The 13929-nt window shown below is 35.0% G+C and overlaps 1 protein-coding gene across 4 annotated transcripts in view; it reads left to right on the forward strand.

Moving 5' to 3' along the window:
* Positions 1–13929, forward strand: part of QSER1 (glutamine and serine rich 1) — a 69985-nt gene that overhangs the window by 30190 nt on the left and 25866 nt on the right. For all 4 annotated transcript variants that reach the window (XM_036029200.1, XM_036029201.1, XM_036029202.1 and 1 more), the window contains 4 exons: positions 6490–6794; positions 7853–7969; positions 8690–8823; positions 10212–10426. In XM_036029200.1, the coding sequence (XP_035885093.1) occupies positions 6490–6794; positions 7853–7969; positions 8690–8823; positions 10212–10426 (771 nt within the window). The remainder of the gene's footprint in view (positions 1–6489; positions 6795–7852; positions 7970–8689; positions 8824–10211; positions 10427–13929) is intronic.

A 13929-nucleotide genomic window follows, 5' to 3' on the forward strand; every position in this document is an offset into this window, starting at 1 on the left:
GTTGCTGGGGGTTCTGGCCTGCAACCCAGGAATGTACCCTGGCTGGGAATCGAACCTGGGACACTTTGGTTCCCAGCCTGCACTCAATCCACTGAGCTACGCCAGCCAGGGCTTTAGATGATTCTTTTAAAGGAACCAATGTCCTTTTTCTTGCTCTTGTTACCATTTTTTACTTACTTTTTCTTTTTTTTTAAGATTTTATTTATTTATTTTTTAGAGAGGAAAGGGGGGGGGAGAGAGAGAGAGAAAGAGAGAGAAACATCAATGTGCGGTTGCTGGGGACCATGGCCTGCAACCCAGGCATGTGCCCTGACTGGGAATCGAACCTGCGATGCTTTGGTTCGCAGCCCGCGCTCAATCCACTAAGCTATGCCAGCCAGGGCTACTTACTTTTTCTTAATTTCTGCTTTTATCAGTTCTTTTTCCTGTCTTCCCTGGGTTCAATTCAATATTCTGTCTTTGGCTTCTTGAGTTTCTTACTTAGTTAATTTTTTTATTTACTTGCTTTCTAACTAATGGCATTAAAGTGTGAGTATTCTTTTTTGTACCATACTGTGTGTCTACCCGTCTGGCTTCAGTTTGTAATGCTCTCACTGCCCTTTCTAAATGGTTTGTCATTACAGTTTTCATTTCCTTTTTAATCCAAAAGTTACTAAGAGTGAAGGGTTTTCTTGCCTGTTTCCTAGTATTGGTGTTTGTTGATTTTTGGTATTCTTTTATTAGTAATTTGTGGTCCAGTTGTATTGTCAAGGGAATATATGGCTTAAATAATGTCTGCATTTTTAAATGTATGGAAATTTTATTAGTAGTTAGGTAAAAGGTCAGTTTTATAAACTCCAAGTGATAAGAGGTTTTATTTTATAATATTGTTTAAATCCTTTATATCCTTTTATTTTTTGTTTAATGTAATAAATACTAGGTTATATAAGGAATTGTATGTTGTGGAGTAAATGGAGGCAGTCTGGTTTCCACACCCAGGTGTCTGGGTAACTAAGGGAAGCAGTTTTCCCATAACCTTGAATGGGCCTGATGAGTAGTGTTCTCATAGCCTTGAGCCTGGGTCCGATAAACAGTTCCCCATAGCATGAAGTGGGCTACCATGCACAGAGTCTTGCTACGTTATAAAATTGTTTGGCTTGAGGCTGGCTTTGTTTGCCTGTAGTGCTTAAGCAAGTAGGAGCTTCTCACTAGAGAGACTCACAGTTTGCAGTGTGCGTGGCTTGCCCATGTGTGAATAAAGACACATCAAACCTCCCCACAGCTCTGTGCATTTTCTTCTGTCTGCCCGAATCTAGAACGAACCTGCCAGGCCTTGATTGGCTGCAACATCTACGTATATATGTTGGAGGTAAATGACAGGTCTAGAATTTGCTTTCAAGTATCCTGGCAAATATAAAAGGGGTGTTGGATGGATAGATGAAAGAAGTATAGCAAAGTGTTCGTGGTTAACACTGGGTTATGGTACATGAGGGTTGTATTCTCTACTTTTGTGTTTGTTTGAAATTTTTAATAAAAATGTTTTTAAAAATCCTCCCTATCCTTATTTGTTTTTAGATTGCTTGATCTGTTGATTCCTGAAAAAGGTGTGTTAAAGTTTCGAACTATGTTTCATTATCTAATATTGTTTACTTGATATGTTTTGAACATATGTGATCAGGTAAATAAAATTTTACTGAAGTTAATTTTCTTTTATAATAAAATCTTTTTCCCATTTAATTTCCCATTTCTGTTTTTAATAGTCATACTAATTTATTAACTATTAGCATATTTTAGTCTATTTTTTCATATGTGTTTTATGTCTTTCAGAACATTTTTTTAAGATTTTATTTATTTTATTTTTAGAAAGGGGAGAGGAAAGAAACAGAAAGGGAAACATCTATGTGTGGTTGCCTCTCACACGTCCCCTACTGGGGACCTGGCCTGCAACCCAGGTATGTGCCCTGACTGGGAGTCGAACTGGTGATCCAGTCAAACTGGTTCACAGGCCGGTGCTCAATCCACTGAGCCACACCAGCCAGGGCTCAGAACATTTTTTTATGAAATAAAACTCACATGTGGAACTGTAACATACATATGGAAAACACAAATAAAAATTTCTCCAGCTTAAAAAATTTTTCCCATAAATTTGAAAATGCAGACATTATTTAAGCCCTATTCCATGACCACAATACAGTAATTTTATTAAAGAATATCAAAGGGAAAATAAAGGTATAAAGAAATAAAGACATGTTTTTATTTAAAAATTTCTAAATAACTTGTTATAACTTCTTCTGAACAACTCATAGCTTAAAAAGGAAACCACAACTGAAGTGACAAACCACTCGGAACAGACATTGGAGCGTTATATTTTAAAACCAACGGGATGTGCCAAGAGTGTGGGGCAAAGACAGAAATTTATGTTAAATGCTACTCATTAGACAGCAAAAAAGTACAAAAATAAATTGAATATTCAGTAAAACCCACCTCGTATCTTCTAGAATTAACTACTATCTGAGTTGGATGGTGATCACTTCCTTACTTTTCTTTCATAAGTTTACCACCTGTGTATGCATCCCTAAACACTGTGCTTTTGTTTCGGCTTGTTTTAAAACACATACTGTAGTGATACATTTTTCCCTTTACTAATTTGGAAGCTACTCATTATTTAAAAAAATACTTGCTCAACTTTTAATTATGGAAATTTTCAAACACAAAAGTACAAAGATTGATATAATGCATCACTGTATTTCAGTAATCATCAACATATGGTCAGTCTTGTTTCCTTCCTAGTTTTATATACTCAATTCCATAGCTTACTTTGGAGAGTTGCCATCCATACAATGTTGTCTTTTGATCCATCATCATGGGATATTTTCCTACTTATTTAAACTTATAATTCTTTCAACAGTGTTTATAGTTTTCAGAGGGTAAACTTTGCACTTCTTTTGTCTTTTATTTCTAAATGTTTTCTTCTTTTTGATGCTATTATAAATTGAATTGTGTTCCTAAATTCATTTTTGGATGATTCATTGCAAGTATATAGAAACACAATTGATATTCATATATTGATCTTGTACCCTGCAAAGTTGCTGAACTTACTAAGTCTAATGGGTTTTTAGTGGAATCCTAAGGATTTGTATATGGAAGATCATGTCATCTGTAAATACAGTCATCCCTCAGAGATATTGCTTGTCCAGTTCCAGACTACCAAAGTAAAGTGAAATTCACAATAGAGCAAGTCACATGAAACTTTTTTGTTTCCCAGTGCATATAAAATTTTATTTATACTATACTGTAGTCTATTAAGTATACAGTAGCATTATATTAAAAAACAATGTATATACCTTACAATGTACCTAACTGCTAAAAAAAAATGCTGCATTGATTGACTTACATATAATTTCTCTGTTATCATGTGATGCTGTTTGATAACTTTTTTTAAGACTTTATTTATTTATTTTTAGAGAAGGAAGGGAGGGAGAAAGAGAGAGAGAGAGAAACATCAATATGCGGTTGCTGGGGGCCGTGGCCTGACTGGGAATCGAACCTTGCGACACTTTGGTTCGCAGCCTATGCTCAGTCCACTGAGCTACGCCAGCCAGGCTCTTGATAACATTTTTAAAGTTTTATTTATTTTTTTGAGAGAGAGAGAGGGAGGGAGGGAGGCAGAGGGAGAGAAACATCAATGTTTCTCATGCCCCCAACTAGGGACCTGGCCCACAACCCAGGCATGTACCCTGGCTGGCAATTGAACCAGCAACCCTTCGGTTTGTAGGCTGGCACTCAGCCCACTAAGCCACATCAGCCACAGCTGTTTGACAGCATTTTGTGCATAGTAGAACTTCTTTTAAAATTGGAGTCAGTCTTCTCAAACCCTGCCATTGCCTTATCAAGTAAGTTTATGTAATCTCAATCTTTTATTGTCTGTTCCATAATCTCTGAAAGAAATAGCTTCTCATTGTTAAAGATGAATCATAAGATTGCAGCGATTCAGTCACATATTCAGACTCCACTTTTAATTCTCTTGATATTTCTACCATATATGCAGTTACTTCCTCCACTGAAGACTTAATCACTGAAATCATCCACAAAGGATCCACATCCAGTTAATGTTGATATTTTGACCTCTTCCCACAAATCATGTTCTTTTACATATGTATGTATGTATGTATGTATGTATATGTATGTATGTATGTATATGTATATTGTTTATTTTTAGAGAGAGGGGAAGGGAGGGAGAAAGAATTCTTTCTGAGCTGTTCATCTCAATAGTGAGCCTAAAATATTCAGTAAACCATGTTGTAAACAGATGTGCTGTTATCCAGCCTTTATTGTTCCATTTATAGAGCACAGGCAGAGTAGGTTTAGTATAATTCTTAAGGACTGTAGGATTTTCAGAATGCTAAACATGCGTTGGCTTTAACTTAAGAGTTACCAGGTGCACTGGCCTTTGACAAAAGGGTCAGCCTGTCCTTTGAAAATTTGAAGACAGGCACTGACTTCCTCTCTAGATGTCCTAGATGGCATCTTCTTCCAATAGAAGGCTGTTTCATCTACACTGAAAATCTATTGTTCAGTGTAGCTATCTTCATTAATTATCTTAGCTGTATCTTCCAGATAACTTGCTGCAGCTTCTACATCAGCACTTGCTGCGTCACTTTGCACTGTTGTTACAGAGACAGCTTGTTTCTTTAAACATGAACCAATGTCAGGTAGCTTCAAACTGTTCTGCAGCTTCCTTACATCTCTTGGCCTTTACAGAACTGAAGGAAGACAGTTAGAGTCTTAGCTCTGGGTTAGGTTTTAGCTTAAGGGAATGTTGTGGCTAGTACGATTTTCTACCCAAATCACTAAGTGTCTTCCTATCAGCAAGAAGGCTGTTTTGCTGTACCATTTATGTGTTTACTGGAGTAGCACTTTTTTTTTCCTTCAAGAACTTTTCTTTTGTATTCATAACTGCTTAGCATAAGATGTCTAGCTTTCAGCCTATCTTAGCTTTTGACATGAGAGAGAGAAAAAAGAAAAAGTTTGAAATTTTGGGAGAAGCACTAGATACAGACATGAAGAGAAAATGTCATTGGTAAAATGATGCCGATGATAGATTTCCTTGACTCAGGGTTGCCACAAACTTTCCATTTGTAAACATGCAATATTTTAGAAGCACAACCCCCACCCCCCAAAGCAATAAAACAAGGCAGTTTTAGTTCTTCAAATAACCTTAGGAGGCAACATCTAGTTTTTTACCATTTTACTGTGATGTTAACTATGGATGGGCTTTTTGTGGACAGAAGTCCTTTATAGGTCGAAGAAGTTTCCTTCTATTTTTAGGTTGCTGAGTGATTTTTATCATGAAAGTATTTATTCGTGATGCTGAATTGCTTATTTCTGTGCCCACTGAGATGATCCCTAAGCATGCATTCTAAGGACAAAACCCACTGGGACAATGGTATATAATTCTTTTTACATGTTAGTGGATTTTGTCATGTTGGTGAATAATTTTGTTTATATTCATAAGGAATACTGGTCTACAGTTCTTTCACGATGTTTTTGTGTGGTTTAGCTATCGGAACGATACTAGTTTCATAAAATATGTTTGGAGGCATTTCCTCCTATTTTTTGGAGTTTCTGATGGATTGGTAGTCTTATTCAACTGTTGGGAGACCCCATCTGTGAACCCAGTTTGGCCTCTGCTTATCTTGGTGGGATGTTTTTAAAGTATTAAAAAATTTGTTATTGGTCTGTTTTAGTGATTTTCAACCTTCTTCTTCTTATGGCACATATAAACTAACATAAAAAAATGCAGCACAACAAACAATGTATTTTTTGCTGGTCTGACCAAAAAATAGGTATAATTTTGATTCATTCACCTGGATGGCTGTTGTTGTGTTGACTGTCATTTTTTTATTTGACAATCTAAGGCAAAAGTACCCCTGACTGAAGAGTCAGGTATTGCATTTTTTCAAAATTCTTGCTGCACACTGATTGAAAATTGCTGATCTATTCAGATGTTCTATTTCTTCTTGAATCCATTTCATTAGTTTTGTCTTTCTAGGAAATTTGTTTCATCTAAGTTGTTAGGATACAGTTTTTTAGATTATTATGTATTAATCCTTTTTATTTCTGTAGCTTCTAGTGCTGATACAAAATATTTTGGGGGTATTTTTTTCCTTTTCCACATCCAATCTGCCTTTCTTCTAGGAATTTTTCACAGCTCTGGTCATATGACCCTCACTTATCCTGCAGCACTTTTGTATGTCTATTTCTAAAAAATATCTTTGTACTAGTTAAGTGGACTTACAGTCCATGTAGGTCAGTGTAGCTGTCTGTGATTCTCACCATTTTATTGAAAATTAACAACCATTCTTTAATTTCTTACTGCAGTTTTTATTGTTTCAAATAATTTGATGGCAAAAATAATTGTGTTTCTTTTTAAATTGTTAGGGTTTCTTCAAAACAATTAAATGTTTTATTATTTGTATTATTATTATTTTTTGCATTTGCTTTATCTAGTTTCAGAAGTCGTACAGGTGGCAACTACTAGCCTGATTGCCAATACTACTGGCACTGCTGCTACTTCCTCCACCACTGTGGGTACAACTTCATCGGCAGTAAATATCCCGGAAAATAAAAGCTCTACAGAACTCCCAAAACCCATCGAACCTGATGGTCTTCCTTCAAACCAATGTGCAAAAGGACAGGACACTGTTGCCATAGAAGGTTTTACAGATGATGAGGACATAGAAAGTGGAGGAGAAGGCCAGTACAGAGAACGCGATGAGTTTGTGTTAAAGATAGAAGACATAGAGACTTTTAAGGTAATGTAAAGTATAAAGGTTATAGTCTGGTGGGAGCGCATTATTAGACTTCATGATGACTATAATAGCATATATCTAGCTTGAAGTGCAACAAGTTGTATTTTCAATTACTCCGTTGTAATTGTTAAATAATAAAATCACTACTATATATCAAATACTGTACAAAAGAAAATAGCTTAAGATAATTTTAACTTATAGCCAAGTTTAATATATTTCTGACTAGTCAGTATGTTATTTTTGTACTAGTGATTAGAGAAGTTTTGAAATGTTAATTGTTTTTGAAGACTCCCAACTAATTGTATTATTAGGAGTTTGGAGAAAATAGCTATTTATCTAATTTTATAATTTAAAGAAAGTAACAGGAATATAATATAAGTAGAGTTAGATGTATTTTTATAATTTCAAATTATAGAACCATGAGTAGAATGTTAAGTTTTTTTCTTAATTTTTATATATTGATTTAAGAGAGAGGAATATAGATTTGTTGTTCCACTTACTGATACATTCACTGCTTGATTGTTATATGTGTCCAGACCGGGGATTGAACCCACAACCTTGGCATATCAGGCTACGATGTTCTAACCAACTGAGCTACGTGGCCAGGGCTACAATTTCATATAAGAAAATTTTAGCTATGTTTAAGAAAACCTGCATTTGAGTTTCTGTTTGCTTGATTTTGGTTTTATTTTTTAATTGGGGCAGTGAGGAATGACATTAGAAAGTACAAAATTCAAGTATCTGTATTAGTTTTATTCACAATTAGCTACTGTTAATATTTCAGCATAAATAATATATGACAGTATCATTAGAGGAACATTTTCTGGGAGCTATACAAAAGGGTATTGGGCTGCTCTGCATGTTGGTATGCTACCTATTTCTTGGAGAATTTAAGCAGAGATTGAACAGCCAGCTTATAAGAATGAGTATAAAAGTTCAGCTAGGTAAAGATAAAAGGTTGAGCTACATAGTTTTTAATGATTTCGTTCAGCTCTGAAGATTCTATAAATCTAGAATATGTTGTTACTTTTTGTAAATGTAATGAATTCTGCATATTACAGGAGGCTTTAAAAACAGGAAGAGAACCCCCAGCTATTTGGAAAGTACAAAAAGCTTTATTACAGAAGTTTGTTCCTGAAATTCGAGATGGGCAAAGAGAATTCGCCGCTACGAATAGTGTAAGCAAAATGCTTGTTTATATTAGCCTTCATTTTTTTTTTACAGTGATCCTGGGGAAAATATAGAATATTTAAACATTTTATATTGAGCATTTCTAATATAAAATAGCATAAAGTTTGAATTACAGAGCACAGGCACACCTCAGAGAGATAGTAGGTTCAGTTCTAGAGCATCACATACTGCAGTCTTTTTAAAGGTGGAAGGCCTTGCCTTCAATTCATTAAAAAACACAGTATCTGTGAAGTGCAGTAAAACTTGGTGCACCTGTATGTGATACTCTGATGGGCTGATTTTAAACTAAATTTACAAATACCAGCTACTTAAAACTAAATCATTCTATACTGTTGCTTAACCTTTTCTTACTCTCTAATAAAGGAAAGAAAGTAGTGCTAGTCTGTGATGAGTTAGAGGGGCTCAGAGACTCTCATTCTGCCAAATAGCCTGATTTACCAGAGGACTTACAGAAGTTATTCTTTCATGCTCATGTACGTGTTTAGTATCATTGAGCTAAATAAGCATCTGCTCATTAGCCAAATGAGATGGCTTCTGTGTATGAGGCCTGCGATTAAGGACCATTTTTATAGAGAGTGAAATTGGCCTGGCAAGAGCTGCATTTTGAAAAACTTAAAGGATGGTCATGTTGACGGTCAAGCTGACAAAGTAATATATTCTGTGTACAGAATGTATAATTATGTAATTCAAAGTGGTCTTTTCCTTAGTACCTTGGCTATTTTGGAGACGCGAAGAGTAAATACAAAAGGATATATGTGAAGTTCATTGAAAACACAAACAAAAAGGAGTATGTCAGAGTGTGTTCCAAAAAGCCAAGAAGTAAGCCTTCGCAGACTATCAGGTATTTATTTTCTTATGTAATATATTTGTTTAGTAATTATTGGAAGGCTTATTGTTGGTGGTGTCTTGTACAAAGAATTACATCAATTAAAAAGATTGATTTTTTTTTCATTATATACCAGTCTAAAAATTCAGTGCCCTATGTAATAATAGATTCCTTTTGAAGTAACAAGACAGGAATTATAAAGCTCATGGCTATTTGTAGTGGGACGGGAACCCTTTTTCTTCTCTGAGTCCTTTGGTGTCACCCTACTGTCATGAGGGGACAAAAAAGAATTTGGAGACAAAAGGTTTGAGTCCAGCTTTTTGTGAGCTAGAGTCAGATAACCATTATTATATATAAAATGAAAGTATTGATGATGTCAAATTTAAAATAATACAAATTTTGAGAAAAAATAAGACCTGCATATTACTAAGCAAGTATACAGTAGAGTCATCATTATATATTAATGTAACTCTGAGCTGTCTGGAGCATGAGTCTGGAATATTACTGACCTACACACATGCCCTGTGATCTGTACGGAAAAGGGACTGTAACTAGTTATTCTCAACCTAGTGCTAGGAAGGTCAAGTTTATTTACTTACGTGCTAATTTATTTATTTAAAATTTGTTTGATTTAATCTTCATTGTATTTTCTTTCCATTACCATGTAGTCCCTTTACATCCCCCTTCCCCAGCAATCACTACACTTGTTGTCCATGAAGGTCTAGTTTAATTCTAACTCATTGGAAACAACCCACCTTATTTTTGTAATGAATTTGATCCATTCAAGTCTCTAGAACTAGCACACAGCAAATCTTAAGGGGCTCAGGATAGATGGAGTTGTCTCCCCATATCAAAACCTGCACCACCTGTGAGAGTTTCTGATGTTCAGAGCTAGGTGTGGCTATCAAGGGTTTTTATCATGCATTACTTCCCAAAGCCCAGTGATGCTCTGTCGTACAACCTCATACTTGGGCTGGAGAGAGAGAAATAGTGATTGAATAGTAGTCCCTTAATAACTGAATATTGAATGTTAATAGTTAAAGAATGTATTTCCAGAGAATTAGGGGGAAATCATCATTGGAGACATGTAGGACTTGGACTTTATTTTGGAGGTATTGTTGGGGTAGTCAAACTTTTCTTCTCTAGTGTTTCTTTTTAATTAATATTGTTTATGCTATTACAGTTTTCCCAATTTTTTCCCACTCCCCACCAGGGCCCACCCCCCATTCCCATAGTCAATCCCCACACCATTGTCCATGTGCACAGATCATTCATACATGTTCTTTGACTAATCCTCTCACCTTTCAACCAGTCCCCACCTCCCTCTTTTTTTTCTTTTGTCTAATTTATTTTAATTTATCAAGGTTTCGGTGTGTTAATGAAATCTGTTTATAACATTGCAGAACTGTTCAGGCTAAGCCTAGTAATAGCAGTAAAACTTCTGATCCTCCAACACCAAAAACTACAACTACAAAAGCCCCTTCCATAAAACCCAAAGGTAAACAGCTAAAAGTAAAGGCTGAGCCACCACCAAAGAAACGGAAGAAATGGAAAGAAGAATTTTCATCATCCCAATCTGAGTCATCTCCTGAAATCCATTCTAATAGTGATGATGAGGGTGAGTTCTCTATGAAATGAATACCTTCATTACTTAAATTCTGCATAAATGGGGAGGAGCAGTGATGCTGACAATTCAGGATTTATTTTTTTAGGGGATTTAGCTACCTAGTAAGTTCTGCTTAGACTTTTATAAAAATAAATTTACTTTCCCTGAGCAGTTTGCTTACACATACAGCTTTGTGAAATAGAAAATGCAGTGAAGTGAAAGAACATTATGAATTCTAGCCTTAGAATGCCAGCTATCTCACCTCTTTGGGTAGGATGAGGGTTAGATCACATGATTTACTAAGAGTCCTCTAATTCTAAACTTCAGAGTTTGTGTTTATGCTAGAATAGTAAAACCTAGGAAGGAGCAACTCTGAAACTATATATAGTTATATAATAATGTATACATCCATCTATATGGAATCTTTATCAATTATAAATGCATACTACTATACTATATAGTATATAATATATACTGCAATGCATACTGCCACTAGCCAGCTGGTTGCCCATGGCTAAGTTAGGTAACTGCTCTGTGCCTTACTTTTGTAACATGAAAAGGATGAAATAGATCAACAGTTATCAATTTTCTTTTTTTACCTTAGAACCATTGTACATTCTTAAAAACAAGTACATCAAATAACATTTATGTAGGCTGGATATAGATACTTACTTTATTATAAGTAAAACCTGAGGTGCTTGTAAAACACAAGAATGCACAGTACTTACTGTATAATATACACAAGAAATGTCAAATGTTTCAGTAGTCTAGAGCAAATGTGCAAACTATGGCCAGAGAGCCAGATCTAATCTGCAGCCTGTTTTATAAATACAGTTTTATTAGAAAACTGACCCATTTGCATATTTTCATAAAATTGCTTTCCAACTGCAAGTGGCAGTTGGCAGGTTTGAGTAGTTGTTATTACAGAGAGCATATGACCCTTAAAGCCTCAAATCTTTACTATCTGGCCGTTTACAGAGAACGTTTGCTGGCCCCTCCTCTAGAGCATAAAGGTAGGAAGGAAAAGATGAAAGGTTGATGGAAAACTGTGTGTCATGCTAAAGTCAAAAAGCTCTGGATCCTGTAAGCAAAGGAGTCCTTGGAGGAATTTAAGTAGGAAACTTAATGAGAAATTTGAAACTGAATTACAAGACACCATAGTTCACTTATAAATTGAAAGTCTGAACCTAACTTGTGGCAGCAGGGATGGATGGATGGATGGATGGATGGATGGATGGATGGGAGGGGATGCATTTGAGAAACTGAATTTACAATCTTGGCAGAACTTGAACGATGAATTGGGTACTGGGGGTGCTGTTTATTGAGAATGGTTTCTGATATTGTAAGTATCATTGCTTGGGAGCTCATCTTAGAAATTATTTGAATTGGAAAAGAATCATCTCAAAAATTCTTTTTCAGCCCTGACTGGTGTGGCTCAGTGTGCTGGGTGTTGTCCTGCAAACCAAAAGGCCACCAGTTTGATTCCTGGCAATTGCCTGGGTTGCGGATCAGGTCCCTGGTTGAGAGAGAGCCTGTGAGAGGCAACCAATCAATGTTTCTCTTGCACATTGATGTTTCTCTCCCCCTCTTTCTCCTTCACTTCCCCTCTCTCTAAAATAAATAAAATATTTTTTGGAAAACTTTGGTGCAAAAGTTGACTTAAAATGTATTGTTTTTAAATCCTACTTAGGAATGGTTGTTTAGAAATTGCTTATCAAAATTTCTAAAGAAATTCAATGCTTTTAGTATGTAAGCAAAGCATTATACATAATTTTTGCAGTTAGCATTCCTACTTCCTGTTTAGAATACAGAGGTTTGGGTTCTGAGCTTACATTAAATTCCCCAAAGGACAATCAAGATAAAATTTTTCTTTTTCCTTCTTAACTGATAAAATTGGTTTCATTGGTAACATGAGTTACCACTAGGTGTCACTTAAAGTTAGGCAAACGTTTCTAGTACTTTTTATTAAAAAAGCAAATATTAACAATAAATATAAATTTAAAAGCTGATGGTTTTCAAACTGTTTCAGAACTTCTTTATAATCTTCAAATGTACTGAGGATTCCAAAACACTTAGCTTTTTGTGGATTAATTGATATTTACCAAATATCATCTATTAAATAGAACTTTTAAAAATACTTATTTAAAATAAACCTATTAGATAATAACAAGTTTTTTTGAACAACTGAATGTTCTTAAGTTAACAGTATTTAGAAGATTAGCATTTTCATATTTGGTTCTACATTTAGTTTGTTACATATTTTGGTTAATGCATGTGAAGAAAACCCAGCCTTACATAGATATGTAGTTGGGAAAAGGAGTATTTTAATTACCTTCTCAGATAATTATGGATATTTTTATTTGCTGCTCAAGGAAAGTTTTTTACTTAATAAACTTGACAGGTGGTAGTTTCTTCAACTTTTCTTGCTTGTTACATTAAAATCTTGGTTTATCCTACCTTTTGAATGTATCTTTCATCCATAAATGATTTTATAATATTTCATTGGTTTGTTTGCTCATTGACATACATATTCTATTTCATTTTTTCACTTTTTAAAAAATTCTCACCAAAGGATATATGTTTATTGATTTTTATAGAGAGAGGGAGGTGGGGAGAGAGAGAAACACCAATTGACTGCCTTCTGTATGTGCACTGACAGGGTATCAAACCCACAACCTTTTGGTGTGTGGGATGATGCTTCAACCAAGTGATTAACGCTCATGCTGGGCCAGTTTTTCACATTTTAAAAAGTTGTAAAATGTAACAAAATTTGCCTTGTTAACCATTTTAAAGTGTTCAACTCAGTGGCATTAATTATATTCACATTATTATGCAACTACCACAGCTATTTCCAAAACTTTTCTTCATCCCAAACAGAAACTTTGTAACTATTAAGCCTCTATACTAAATATCTCATGTAAGTGTACCTGGCTTGTTTCAGTTGGCATGTTTTCAAGGTTCATCCAGGTTATAGCATGTATAAGAAATTCATTCCTTTTTATGGCTGTGTACTATTACATTGTAAGTGTATCCACTGTATGTTCATTTTGTTATCTATTGATGGACACTTGGATTGTTTCCACCTTTTGGCTATTATAAATAATGCTGCATCAAACATTGGCCTACAGATATCTGTTTGTGTCCTTCTTTTCAATTCTATAGGGTGTATACCTGATGAGTGGAAATGCTGAGTTATATGATAATTGTATGTTTAGCTTTTTGAGGAGCCACCAAACTACTTTCTATATGGCTGCACCATTTTATATTCCTCCCAGCAGTGCATGAGGGTTCCTATTTCTTCACATCCTCACCAGCAATTGTTATTGTAAATATCTCATTGTGATTTTGATTTGTATTTCCCTAACCACTAATGTCTTTCAACATCTTTTCATGTACTTGCTTATCTTCCCAGAAATGTCTATTGAAATCCTTTGCCCATTTTTTAATTGGGTTATTTTTCCTTTTCTTGAGTTTTAGGCCATTTTTGTGTGTGTGTGTGTGTTCTAGATATTAAA

Source organism: Phyllostomus discolor, chromosome 6 (assembly GCF_004126475.2).
Source record: "Phyllostomus discolor isolate MPI-MPIP mPhyDis1 chromosome 6, mPhyDis1.pri.v3, whole genome shotgun sequence".
Lineage (NCBI taxonomy): Eukaryota > Metazoa > Chordata > Mammalia > Chiroptera > Phyllostomidae > Phyllostomus > Phyllostomus discolor.